Source organism: Panthera leo, chromosome B4 (genome assembly GCF_018350215.1).
Source record: "Panthera leo isolate Ple1 chromosome B4, P.leo_Ple1_pat1.1, whole genome shotgun sequence".
Taxonomy (NCBI): domain Eukaryota; kingdom Metazoa; phylum Chordata; class Mammalia; order Carnivora; family Felidae; genus Panthera; species Panthera leo.
In genome coordinates this window covers 39,615,742-39,629,011 of record NC_056685.1, presented here as the reverse complement: position 1 = coordinate 39,629,011, position 13,270 = coordinate 39,615,742, and the positions used below count along the sequence as shown (strand labels likewise).

At 48.9% G+C, this 13,270-nt stretch overlaps 1 protein-coding gene across 14 annotated transcripts in view; it reads right to left on the bottom strand.

Moving 5' to 3' along the window:
* KCNA5 (potassium voltage-gated channel subfamily A member 5) overlaps positions 1-11,921 on the bottom strand; it is a 62,598-nt gene extending 50,677 nt beyond the window's left edge. For 9 of the 14 annotated variants that reach the window (XM_042945581.1, XM_042945582.1, XM_042945583.1 and 6 more), the window contains exons 1-2: positions 10,223-11,921; positions 4,193-4,415 (exon numbers count right to left, since the gene is read on the bottom strand). In XM_042945581.1, the coding sequence (XP_042801515.1) occupies positions 4,193-4,415; positions 10,223-11,632 (1,633 nt within the window). In that variant the 5' untranslated portion in view covers positions 11,633-11,921. Of the gene's footprint in view, positions 1-441; positions 484-4,192; positions 4,416-10,222 lie in introns of all 14 variants that reach the window. The other 5 variants (XM_042945587.1, XM_042945588.1, XM_042945586.1 and 2 more) reach the window with 1 other exon arrangement.
* Positions 11,922-13,270: the final 1,349 nt, after the last annotated feature.

The following is a 13,270-nucleotide window of genomic DNA, read 5'->3' as shown; positions in this document are numbered from 1 at the left end:
GCACCCAAAATTTTTTAAATAACACTTGATATTTCGGTAAAAGCATCAAGAAAAATATTAGAACTTCTGGGACTTTCTTAAATTTATGTTTAGGTTAATATTGTTTTTATTTGGATTACATATGAGACAGCATCATATTATTTTCAGTGCTTAAGACTTCTAATGATTTTACCCAGTGTTATGCCAGGGATTGACAACTACATTGCATTGGACTGGGGTTAGATATCACACAGAGCACCTTAATGTCTTACATATACTTAAATTCCAGCAGCTAACACAGCACAGCTCAGAAAATGTGTGGTGGCCCAATTGCACTTGGCCTTGTAGGCAACATTGCTACTGGTATGGCAGCCAACCAAGATGGCAATCCAGGGCTACCCATGAAAATGGCAGCGGAGAATGATAGAAAGAAAGACCATCACCTCTCCTCCCAAATCCTACCTCCACTTGGGTGATCATTCAATTCATCTTCCAAACTGGGACCTTTTGGGAATAAGGGAGAATGGAGTGTTGGAAATAATTAATAAGATTTCATTAATCAACAACAGGTATACATTGGTTGTCCTTGGCAGAGCTGATGTATATTCACTCTATCCTCACCAACACTTTTTACCCACAGTGACAACTTCTCTGGTTTTCCATGTCTGTCCCTCAGCCACCTTCTCTTCCATCGCCACCCTGTGGCTCTTCCCTGGCTCCGAAACACTCCCCTGGATCCTTGTCTGGAGACGGCTCCATCTTTCTAATTCTAGGAGCTCCAGCTCACACTGAATGCTCTTGTCCACCTACGTTACACACATGGTGAGTGAAAGCAGAGCAATGACAACTGCAAATACAGGCCATTCTCCCACAGCTTCCTAGATGCCAAAAAGTGTATCAGTGACTGCTCTGCAAAACTTAGTGTGGGAGGCCCAGAGTGACTGTCTTTTACTACATTGCAAAACAGCTTGCCAAGGGCTTAACAAAGCTCCCTACTCATAACAGGTGCCTCATCAACATATTACATATGGACATCACAATGTAGCTTATTTATATGTGTAGTGTCTTAGGAGGCCTGGGACATAATTCTAGGGTACAAACAAGAAGTCAAAAGAGGAGTCAATTCAGTCCAGAAAGCTATCTTATTGAGTGCTCCCTGTATTCCAAGCTAGTTCTAGGCACTGAGATGAATCAGAAGGTGGCGGCCAATTCCTGCTCTGAAGGAATGTTTGAGCCTGGGAGAGAGATAGGTAAACAGCTGCCATGGTGGGGGTAAATATATTTAAGATAGGAACACCAAAGAAGGGAGATGACTTTGGGCTGAAGGGACTGAGTGTGGCTTCTTTAAGAAGGAGGTATTTGAGCTGTGCATTGAAGTAGGAGTAGAATTTCAACAAATAAAAATAAGAGTCAGGCATTCCAACCAAGAGGATGACTGATAGGAAAGCATACTGCTGGGGGCATAACTTTCTCCAGTTTGGTTATAAAGTGTGGGTCTTTGGAGGTACATGATGTAGAGAAAGAAACGGCTGGAAAGAAAGATCTAGCATCATATTATGGAGGACTTCCAAGTCAGGCTAAAGGGACTGGAATTATTCTGTTTAGCAGTCCTCAGATGACCTGATCATATGGGATGTCCTCTGGAAAGATTAATTTGGAAGTCATATGTAGGTGGACTGGAGGCAGACATGAAAAAAAATTTTTAAAAGGCCATGGGGAGGCTACTATGGCCATCCAGACACCATTTTAAAACTGGTATACAGGGGCACCTGGGTGGCTCCATCATTTGAGTGTCTGACTCTTAATCTCAGGTCGGGTGTTGATCTCAGGGTCATGAGTTCAAGTCCTGCACTGGGCTCCATGCTAGGCATGAAGCGTACTTAAAAATAAATAAATAAATGAATGAATGAATGAATGAATGAATAAATAAATAAATAAATAAAACTGGTTTCCAAATGATATGGGATTTGTAGGGGCTTTAGTAAAACCAAACAAGAGCAAAAAATACATACATACACACACACACACACACACACACACACACACATATATATATATAACAATAATATAATAATGTGTACACTACAGAGAATGTACAGTCGAGGAGCATAAGCATAAACAAGAGTGGATTGTTCAACCTAGATATTCTGTGAGAAATATAGTTGACCCTTGGACAAAAAGGAGGTTAAGGGACAAACCTCCCACGCAGTTGAAAATCTGCATATAACTTTTGCCTCCCCCAAAACTTAACTAATGGTAGCCTACTATTGACCAGAAGTCTTGCTGATAACAGTCAATTAACACATATTTTGTATGTTGTATGTTCTGTGTATTATATGTTGTATTCTTAAAATAAAGTCAGCTAGAGAAAATAAAATGTTATTAAGAAAATTGTAAGGAGGAGAGAATGTGTTTACATTACTGCACTGTATTGATCAGGAAAAATCCACGTATAAATCGACCCACACAATTCAAGCCCCTGTTGCTGAGGGTCAACTGTACTTGCCTGGCCAACTAAGCAAAAGGGACTGTGTGTGGAATTGCTTGCTTCCATTTCCCAAGTGATTCCCATTTAAAAGATGCAGATTATTGCAGTAATAGAAAATTTAATCAGCTGGAGAAGAAAGCAAGCATGTTGTGCTATGACTGGCATGGATTACTGAGACATACCCATTCAGGTTTTAGTGATCTCACTTGTTCATAATCCATGCCAAGGGGACAGATGTTTGCACTCCTTGGAGCAAAGCTGCCATGTAAATCGGAAATTTTATTATTGCAGTAATCTGGAAAATTATAATAAATATTACATTGCAATGGTATCACGTTATAAATACTCAAAAGTTCCAAAAGAGCAGTTCTTTCACTGGAACACAATTTACCCATCACCAAAAATGAAACCAAAGAAGTAGTCTTCCGATGTCTCAGAAGACCAATCACTATAAAACTGAAAACAAAACAAAAAAGGTAAACCTCATTCTTTCTATGTGAAAACAAACATTTAGCAGATTATTACTGATCTCTCACTATATTGGAGCATCTGGCTTGATGTATGCAAAGGCCGTGTGCAAGGAGCTGAGAGCCATGGCCCGGCACAAGATGTCTCGCAACCTGACAGAGAAGACTGGGCACTAGAGACAGAGTTACATGTGACATGACAGGGCTGTGGGAATTGGCAGGAGGGTTCATGGGCAGGAGGACAGGGATGACTTATACTAACAAGCACTAAGTCTATGTCCTCCCCTTCACACTGCTTCTGAAGATCACTTCTAGGAATCCTGACTCAACTCCCCTGGACTTACATCAATCCCCCAAACCTTTCAATGCAATTGTATTTCTCAGGGACATTTTTAGCTGGTTGTTTGGTTTTATTTTTAGGGGCTTTTTTCATTACTATTTTTGCAGATATCTCCTTATGTACAGGCAGGTGTGGCCTGCCCACGTGAGCCTCTGAGTTTCCTGAGGGCAGAATCGGTTTCATTTCTGTCTCCACCACAGAAGCCAGGACTGAAGGCTTGTGCCAGCAGATGCAAGACACCTGTGGGAGGCAGAAGTGACTTCTCCTGGGCACAGAGAGCATGTGTGAGAAAAGGTATGGAGAACACGGTTAGAAGAGAGAGACACTGAGCAAGCCACCTTGATGGACAGCACTTGTCTCCAGTTCCTACACCATCCCTACCTCTCCACTTCTCCCAGAAGAGGGTTCTCACACACACAGAAAAGAGGCCCAATGCCTACCGGAAGGAGGGGGTAGTGTGGGCTGGCTGAAAGGGGAAATCCCACTGTCTTTCAGAGCCCTTCAGTCCTGAAAGAACCACAGAGGAGCATGCTCATGGGCATCCAAGCCAAGTTCACCAACCAGGTACAAGTGGGGAATCCTTCTGAATGTTTAGGCAATCACACAAAGAAGTCTGGCTTTCCCACCATGCTCTCTCCTTGACCCTACCACATTCCCTCTTAGGTTTTTCAGTTACCATTCCTGGTCTTTGAACAGTTAGGAGGAACTGTGGGTCTCTAGTTCTTCTTGCCCCCCTGCTCCCCACCTCTCACATGGGGCGGGCCTCAGTCCACAGCCTCAGATTGCTCACACCTGCTTTTTAGTGCAAACTCAAAAATATGCTGGGGTCTCCTATTAGTTGCCCAACCAATAAGGGAGTGTCTGAGGGCCTTAGCCTGCCCCTCCTCACGAATTTTTAAAGTTCATATTTAAGCCCACCTCTGGTCTTCCAGCAGAAATTCGTGTTGTGTTTCCCTTGGTGGGATGGTCCTGCTGAATCTCTTTTGGGTGTGCTGCCTGCAACGACAGGGCCACGTTCCTGCTCTTCAGTGGTGAAGGGTTGTGGGTGATGCTGGGATTGACAATCCTGCCTGGAGCTGTCTGGTGGGCCTTCGCTTTCCCTGGTATCCCAGCTCTGCCTGAGACCTCCACTCCTGTGCTTCTGCAGAAAAACGTACACTCTATCCTGGTGCCCCCATAGTCCCCACATCCCTCTCTTAACCCCATTTCATGCCTTCTCATGTTTCCCTTACATGTCGCCCTTCTTGAAACATACATCTCTCTCCCAGTCACAACACTGCTCATTTCCCCCATGGCCCTCAATTTAAAAATGACTTAGCAAAATATTCATTTGCTTACTTGACTCTCCACACTGGACAGGAAAAACGAATCAGAGAAGATCCCTTGCCAGTCATCCCCAGAGCCTAGCACAGTGCTGCCTCAAAGTATATATTACTTGAATAATATTTGTTGAATGAATGAATGAAGGAATGATAGATAGTATCAAGGACACTGGATAATAAATGTTTCAGATTCCCACCCCCCTCCCGCCCCGCCCCTTGACAGTGGGATGCATGTCTGTAGGAGCCTGTTCATTATAGTGCTATACCTTCATTGCCCATACAGGCTTGACCTTTGCAATAAACGCAAGTTTAGTTGAGCAAAACCAAATCACAGGAAACAAATCAGGGTGTCACAAGCATGACTGGATACCCAGGAGGCAGCCCTAACAGGCAGACTGGGTAGAGATAAACTGATGTGGCAAGGATGTGCCTGGGGAGGAGGGATTGGGAACAGCTTGAGAATTTCATGCAGAGGAAGCACAGTGGTACACATGGAGAAATCCAGCCTAGGAGTCAAGGAAAACAGTTTCAGTCCTACTTCCCTTTAGCTATGGTTGTGATTGGGCAAATCACCTCTTCTCTGTGGGTCTCAGTTTGCTCATTTGTAAAATGAGAAGGACAGACCAGATTACTTGCAAGGCTCCTTCCAGCAGAAACATTGCATGGTGCAAAGTTTGACGTCAGACAATAAATGTCAATTAAAAGGGCAGGTAACAATCCTCTGGTTTTGTCTGGAGGCCTGAGTTCTGGAGTTAATTCACTCCAGGCTGGGCCACACCTACCCTGCCACGCACACTCCTATACATGTGCACACCATATGCACACCGTGTGCACGCAAAAGACACACAAGCCCAGGGCCCATCTCTATAGCCAGAGGAAAGCCAGGTGAAGTGGGGGTGGGGGGTGGGGAAGTGCATCCTTATGACTTCCTGTGTGATGTCATGTCAGGGAAAAGACTAAAGACCAGAAGGAGAAAGAGGCCCATCCTCTGGCAGTCTGGGCCTATTTCCACCTACAGCTTGGTGGAAACCCACTGTCCAGAGTCCTAGGCAGAAATTCCAATTTGGCACTTTCTTCTTCTCCCTTGAAACAGAGCAGCCTGTCCCACAGCCACTAGCACAATCTAATTTTCATGAGGAGGGAGAAATGAGTAACATCTTCTTAATAAGGCCTTCCCTGGTCTAGGAAATCCTAGCATGAGAGCCGGGGGTCATTAGTTGCAAGAAATACAAATTCAATGGGGTAAAAATCAAATCAGGGAGCCAGGTCAGGTGTCACAGGCATGACTGGATGCCCAGAGGCATCCTCTGTATGACAGATAAACTGGTATGAGAGAAATCTGTAGCTCTTGAGCTGAGGCTGGTTTTGACATATTTAAATAACTACATTTTAAATGGTAATGTGAGTGCATACAGTAGTAGTTTCCATTTGCTTCTTGGCCTACAAAGCCTATAATATTTACTATCTGGCCCTTTTCAGAACTTTTGCCAACCTCTGTCCTGAACAACAGCTGAGTGGCCCTGCTAATGGCAAAATCAGATCTCCTACTTCCTGGGGAGCGGCACCAGCCTTTAACTCTGGACACCACCCCAAATAACGGTGATGGGGACAGGACGGCCACTCTCTGAGCGATGGCACCCCCACCTCCCTCATCCTGAATTCCCTCCCCTCTTCCTAGCCACCTCTCAGGTCTCCAGAAGCTCCTCTTTTCTCCTCTATTCCTCCTCACCCTCCCATGCCTGACCCATAACACTAAATTTTGAAACGCCCTCCAAGACAATTGATCACATGCTGTCTTGCAATACTTACTTTTGTTTTACATGATTGTTTCCCAGGGGGAGTGGAAGCGTGAGAAGGCAGGGACAATATCCTAACATTTGTTCCAGTACCCCCATCCCCAGCACAATGAGGAGTGTGGGGCCCAGAGCAGCTGGTGAGAAGCCATGTGCTGCTCAGGTCCAACTGCAGAGAGTACTTGAACATCACCCAGGGTCACACTCCACTGCACAAGCCTGACATTTCTGGAGGGGACTTGGAGCAAGGTGTCCCTGCTCCAAGAGAAACACTTTGTGCCTTCCACTCCAAGCCCAGAAGTGCTTCTATGGTTAATGCTAGAATCACTTAAAGCCCAGCTCAGTGAAAAGATTCCTCTAGGGCTGATTCTCTGTTTCATTTTCCTCTCTAGGGAGTGTCCCAGGCAGGGCAATCAAGGAGCTGGGGTTCTGGAAGCATGTGAAAAGATTTGTTTTCTGAATCTGTCATTACTCAGCATTCAGGAAACATGGACAGGAGAAGAAACAAGTAGAGAAAAAGAAGGGGCCAGATGCTTTGCTGTAGAGAAGCTGTCCTTCCATAAGAGCATGACATAGAGCACAGCCCTGCTCTCACAGTTGCGGTGGCCAGAGCTGGTAGATTATGAACCGAGTGCTGGTTTCCTGCTGTGGGAACCAAGACACAACATCTGGATAAAATCTTGACTGAGGCCACTTGATATAATCTCTTCGGGAAGGTAATGGGTATGGAAAATCAATGATAGCAGAGAAGAGGATGGTGGGGGAGGATGCAGGGGCCCCTAATCTCAGGTGGCCTGGGTAAAGAACTTTGACATTCAGGTCCCTTTTTTTTTTTTTTGCTAATCACATGAGTAGGCAAGTCATGATGGCCAGAGTGAAAGAGTGTAGCCTATTTGGGGAATCGTGGCAACAGGTGCACTGAGAAGATGGAGAGATTAAAATCCTTGCACTGCCTAGTGAGTGCCCACTCAGTGCTCCAGAGCAGATACCATGACACTGAACTTGGGGATGGGAGGTTGAGGCAGGGGACTAGGGTACCTGACCCCTCTCTAGAGCTGCCCCGATCCCCTTTGTAAACTGCTCTGCAGTATCCCCTTCTCTCATGCCAAACACAGAAACCCACTCTCTCTTTTCCTCCCCTCTCTCCCTGAGGATTTGTATAAGACTGAAGTGACTTACTGGACATTTCAGCCATGCAGTCTGTTCTACTTAGGCATCTGGACACAGCTAAGACCCAAGTGTTGCTCTCTCTTTGAGCCTGAAGGAACTGACTTTCAGGTCATAGGTGGCGAGTTCTCTTTTCTCTGTAAGGGAGGGTGGAGCCTGAGGGAAGATCTAGTCCCAATCACCAGGTGTGTGCCCAACTACATACATTAACTTTAGACTGAAAGAGGGCTTGGAGGTGAGACTGTGGAGTTGAACTTTGGCAAGATGCCGTGCTTTCAGGTAGATTGTAAATTATAAATAAATAGCCTCTGTTGTTGTTGTTGTTGTTGTTGTTGTTGTTCTTCGTCTTCTTCTTCTTCTTCTTCTTTTGCTTCAGCATGTAATGAAAAACAACAGAGCCCTGCCTGCACAATCCTTCTATTTCCGCCTCAGATTCACTGTTAACAGTTCCTGACTGGAAATGACTCCAGGCAGTCACAGACACTGGCTTTTATTATTGTGTCGGCATCTTATTTAAATCCACAGTTCCCAGACATCAATTTAGCAAAGCCTCCCTCACCCCACGGAGATGTGGATGCACTCTCAGAACCAGTCATTATTCTCCCTGTGGTCGTGGGGGAGGTGTGATTGTGGATCACCAGCCCACCCTGGTGAGGATCTAATTCAACCAGTCTTTGTATTCTTTAGCAGCAAAAGCAACAGCAGGAATCCAGAGCCCCAGAAGGTAGCTAATCCCAGAGAGAAATGGCAGCCAGTGTTATACCTACTGTGATATTTACCACAACCATCCAGTGAAAAGGGAACCAAGACATTCGTTCTGAGTTTGGGGGTTACTCGGCACAAGGCCACAATCTGTAGAAACTAGCCTTCAATGTGGACAAGCAAATCCTTCCATTTGGCTTCTCTCTGCCTCTGTCCACCAGAAAGTCACTGCATTCCCTTCTCCCACACCATGGTTGAGGGGCAGAGTTTAACAACAAAGCACTAGTCCCTCCCTCCTCCATGACTTTCACACCAGGGCTGCACTTCTGTGAACAGGCTTCATGTCTGTGAGAATCAGGCTTGTTTCAGAGCTGTTGAGAGCCATGTTAAACAGGGCTTAAAGCCTGCAGACAAAGGAGAACTCAGAAATGCAGTCCCAGGAGACAGCAGTGGGGTCATAAGGGGTCTGATCTTCTCATGCCTTTTGGCTCCTTCCCCCCCCCCCCCCCCCCCGCTGATGGTTGAGTCTGATACCATACCATCAGGTGGCATGTCATAAACAGTCTGAGACAAACAGAGTTCATCCCTCTGTCTGTGATGTGCAGAGGGGGCCCAGCAAAAGAAGTTGACAATCAAACCATTAACTTTCAAAGTGATCTACCCCAGTGAAGGTGGTGTTTGCTCTGACTTCAAAACCAGAAACAGTAAGTCACAGACTCCTTTCTAAATTTCAAAACAAAAACAAAAACAAAAACAAAACTAACACTTGCCTCAACCAAGTAACATTTTATTTCCTGGGATAAAAATAAAGAGAATGAATTATCAGAAGCCTTTCTTCAACGTCATTAAAATGCTTTTCAAAGAAAGTTACAAGAATTGTTTAAGGCGCACAGAAAAGGTCAGATTTTCCTTTCTTCCAGAACATTCCCTGCCCTAGACTCAAAGCACCGATACCACATCCCAGAAAAGAGAGAGGCTTATAGACACAGGAACCAGAACAGCCACAACCAGGGTCTCTGGCTGTAATATACGTATCACATAAAAACATCACAATAACTCTCTCTTCCATAAATACAACATTTCTGGAAAATATATCCAAAATATCTCCATCTGAACTACAGTACAAAAATCCATTCACCAGCCATAAAAATAATATTTCCCCCATACACAAATAAAATCATATGTAAAGCAAATTTGGAACACATGGAGGGGGTTACAAAATCTCTTGGGATCTGGGCTATTTAAAGTCATTTTTGTTTGGGTTATCCCTCTGCTGGGTATAGGAAACTGGCTACAAATACATCCATTTACAGTGCCCACCATTTCAACAGCTCCTGCGTCATGGAATGTGGTACTTTTTAAAAATAGGCGACCCTTGGTGTCATGGAAAGAAGAGGAAAAATGGGGGATCAAGGGAGGGAGGGGGAGGGATAGAAGAAGTGGAAGAAGAGGGACAGACTTCAAGGTGGGCTTGAAATACTCTGTGGTATGAAGTAGATGCCCAGACTCAGGAGGCCTCCCCCATCCCTGTCCCACTACCACCAATCTGCCCAGGCTTCCCCTTACAAATCCGTTTCCCGGCTCGTGTCCAGGCAGAGGGCATAGAGGGACCTCCGCAAGTCCACATTGCTCTTGGCCTTGAGGTTACATTTTTCCAGGGGGCAGCTGCCCCTTCTGGCTCCGTCTGCATTCTCCAGGGACACCCCAGGCTTGCACAGGGACCCCTTGCTCCAGCTGGCCTTCCGAGGGCCTCCACTGTCCAGCCCTGCCCCATGGCTCTGGCTGCCCTGCTCTTCCTTAAGAGCTGCCTGCTCCTCGTGGTCTGTCTCCCGGTGGTAGAAGTAGTTGAAGTTGGAGACAATGACCGGCACAGGCAGGGCGATGGTGAGGACCCCAGCGATGGCACACAGCGAGCCCACGATCTTGCCCCCTACAGTGACAGGCCTCATGTCCCCATAGCCTACCGTGGTCATCGTGACTACTGCCCACCAGAAGGCATCCGGGATGCTGGAAAAGTGGGTCTCCTGGTTGTCAGCCTCTGCGAAGTAGACGGCACTGGAGAAGAGGATGACCCCGATGAAGAGGAAGAAGATGAGCAGACCCAGCTCCCTCATGGAGGCCTGCAAGGTCTTGCCCAGGATCTGCAGCCCCTTGGAGTGGCGGGACAGCTTGAAGATGCGGAACACCCGGACCAGGCGGATCACCCTGAGGATGGCCAGGGACATGGCCTGCTGCCCATTTTGGCCACCTCCTCCTCCACCCCCTGGCTGTTGCTCTGCCAGCTCAGTGCCCAAGGTGATGAAGTAAGGGAAGATGGCCACAACATCGATGATGTTCATAATGTTCCGAGAGAACTCTGCTTTGCTGGGGCAGGCGAAGAAGCGTACAAGCAGCTCGAAAGTGAACCAGATGACACAAGTGGTCTCTACAATAAAGAAGGGGTCTGCCAGGGTCCTAGGCAGGAGAGGTGCCACCGTAGGGCCAGAGGGAGGCGCCAGAGCCCCGCTGCCATTCGCCCCCCGGGCTGGCCCAGGAGGCTGGTGGGGCGCTGGAGGATGGCGGAGCAGCTCGCGTTCATCCCTGAACTCAGGTAAGGTCTCCAAGCAGAAGGTGATGATGGAGATGAGAATGACCAAGACCGAGACGATGGCGATGCCCCTCGCGGACCCCGAGCTTTCTGGATATTCAAAGATAAGCCACACCTGGCGTTGGAACTCGTTGCGGGGCAGGGGCTTCTCCTCTTCTTTAATGAAGCCCTCGTCCTCCCGGAAGCGCTCCATGGCCTCATCCCCCAGCTGGTAGAAGCGGATCTCATCTGCGAACACGTCCAGGGAGACGTTGACCGGCCTCCGCAGGCGGCCCCCCGACTGGTAGTAGTAGAGGATACCATCGAAGCTCGGCCGGTTGCGGTCGAAGAAGTACTCGTTCCTCAGGGGGTCGAAGTAGCGCAGGCGCTTGGCTGGGTCCCCCAGGAGGGTATTAGGGAACTGCGCCAGCGTGCCCAGCTGCGTCTCGAAGCGCAGCCCGGAGATGTTTATAAGGACGCGCTGGTGGTGAAGGGACCCCGCGCCCAGCACCTGGTCCTCTGCCATGCCCAAGGCAGGGTCGCCTTCTCCCTCCTCGTCCTCCGGTGGCAGCCGTCGAGGCTGTGGCAGCTCCCGTGGCAGCGGCGGCAAAGGCCGCCCTCCCGGGTCCACTCCCCTCTGCGCGCCGCGCCCCTTTGGAGCCCGCTCTTTGGGTCCATCGCCGAGCCCAGCCGTCGGGGGGCACTGGAGCTCTCCCCCTATGGCCTGGCCACAGCCTGCCCGGGCCTCACCTCCTCCTCTAATGGTCATGGCACCGCCGTTCTCCAGGGGCACCAGGGCGATCTCCATGGCCAGGGGGCAGGGGGCATGCTTCACCCCTGCTGACCGGCGTCTGCGCCCCCCACCTCACGCCCCGCTGGGCGCCTCGCGTCCGGGGCTCTTCTCGAACCGTCGGCCGGCCCCCCTGTGGGGAGGGCTGGGGCTGCTTGGCAGGATCCCCTGGCTCGGTCCTGACGTCAAGAAGCTGCTGCCCCGCTCTCAGCCTCGCTCTCTGTTCTGGCAGCCCGTTACCAAGCAGCCAAAGCCTCCTTCCAGCAGATGCAACCTTCAGCCGCCCCTCTCTGGCTGCGGGGCGGTGCTCAGCCTCCACCCTGTGCAGCTCCCCCGCCTCCTCCCTCACCTCCCCCCCAACCCCTCCCTCCGGCCCCCTCCCCTCCTCTTTCCGCCTCACCTCTCAGGGCACGCAGCAGCGGGTGTTTCCCCGGAGGCCACTGCTGGGGCTTCGGGCGAGGGGAGGAAGGGGGGCTGAGCGGGGCGCAGCCAGGCGGAGGGAGGGAGGGGGGAGGGAATGGAGAGGCTGGAGGAACAGGTTGTACCCAGAGCGCCCAAACTCCCAGGGCAACCAGATGAGAATAGCTGTGGATTTCAGTTCACCTGGGAGCTCGCTGAACGCCTCTGGACTCCAGGGGAAATGAATTGCCTTGGGTTGGACGGATGAGACAAGAAATAACAGTCCTATTCTCTCTTCTTGGGGAAAAATTACAGACAGGAAGGGGCTGGGCGGAGCTCCTGCGGATCTAGAAATCTAGAGATCCATAGCAATGGAGATACCTCCAGACCAGTGGAGAAGCCTGTCTCTTCCCATCTTCCTACACACCCAACAAAAGGTTAAGAGCTGGCAGTGCCTCATGCCATTGCGCTGGGACAGCCCTGATTCCCAGTCCAGAAAGTGATGGCCCGCGGAACAAATTTGCTGAGGACACACAACTCCTCCATGCTCTCTCCACAAATCTCTTTATAAAAACCGTTAACAGAGAAGAGGAGGAGGAAGGGAAAGATCCTGGTGAGAGCTGTGAAGCTTGGAGCTAGCAACTACAGCTTTGTGAAGAGGGGTTTGTCGGGGGGGGGGGGGGGGGGGGGGGGGAGGAGGGGCAGGGAGGTTGTGGAATCCCAGGGCTAGAGGACTCCCAAGAGTAGAATAAGAAGCAATACTTACTTTGCTCCTAGGATGCACTAGGTTTACCCTCAGCACTTTATGAATACTGACCGGTGTATTCCTACAGCAATGTGTTTTCTGAGCACTATTACTATCTATCTCTATTTCCTAGGTGAGGAAAATGAGACACATGGATTGACTAAATTGTCCATGGTCATACAGGTAGAAAGTGGTGAGGCTGGGATTCAAATCCAAGCAAGCAGAGCTTGGGCCCTTGCTCCCTCCACTCTACACCTCTACAGAAATGTGTAACCCCTGTTCCAGGTACAAGTGCTCCCCCTTCCTGGCATCTGGCCTGAGAGCTTTAATTTTCTCCCTCGGGAGGCAGGAGGTTGGCTGAGTAACAGCCAAGTCTCTCTAGGTTAGGAAATGGGCTATCTACCCCTGCCCCAGCCCCAGCCCCTGTGGGGTTTTAGTGGACAACAGAAATATCTTTCAAGTCATATCTGCCATCTCCAGACATAGCCTCCAGATATTTGTTGATTTTAAGT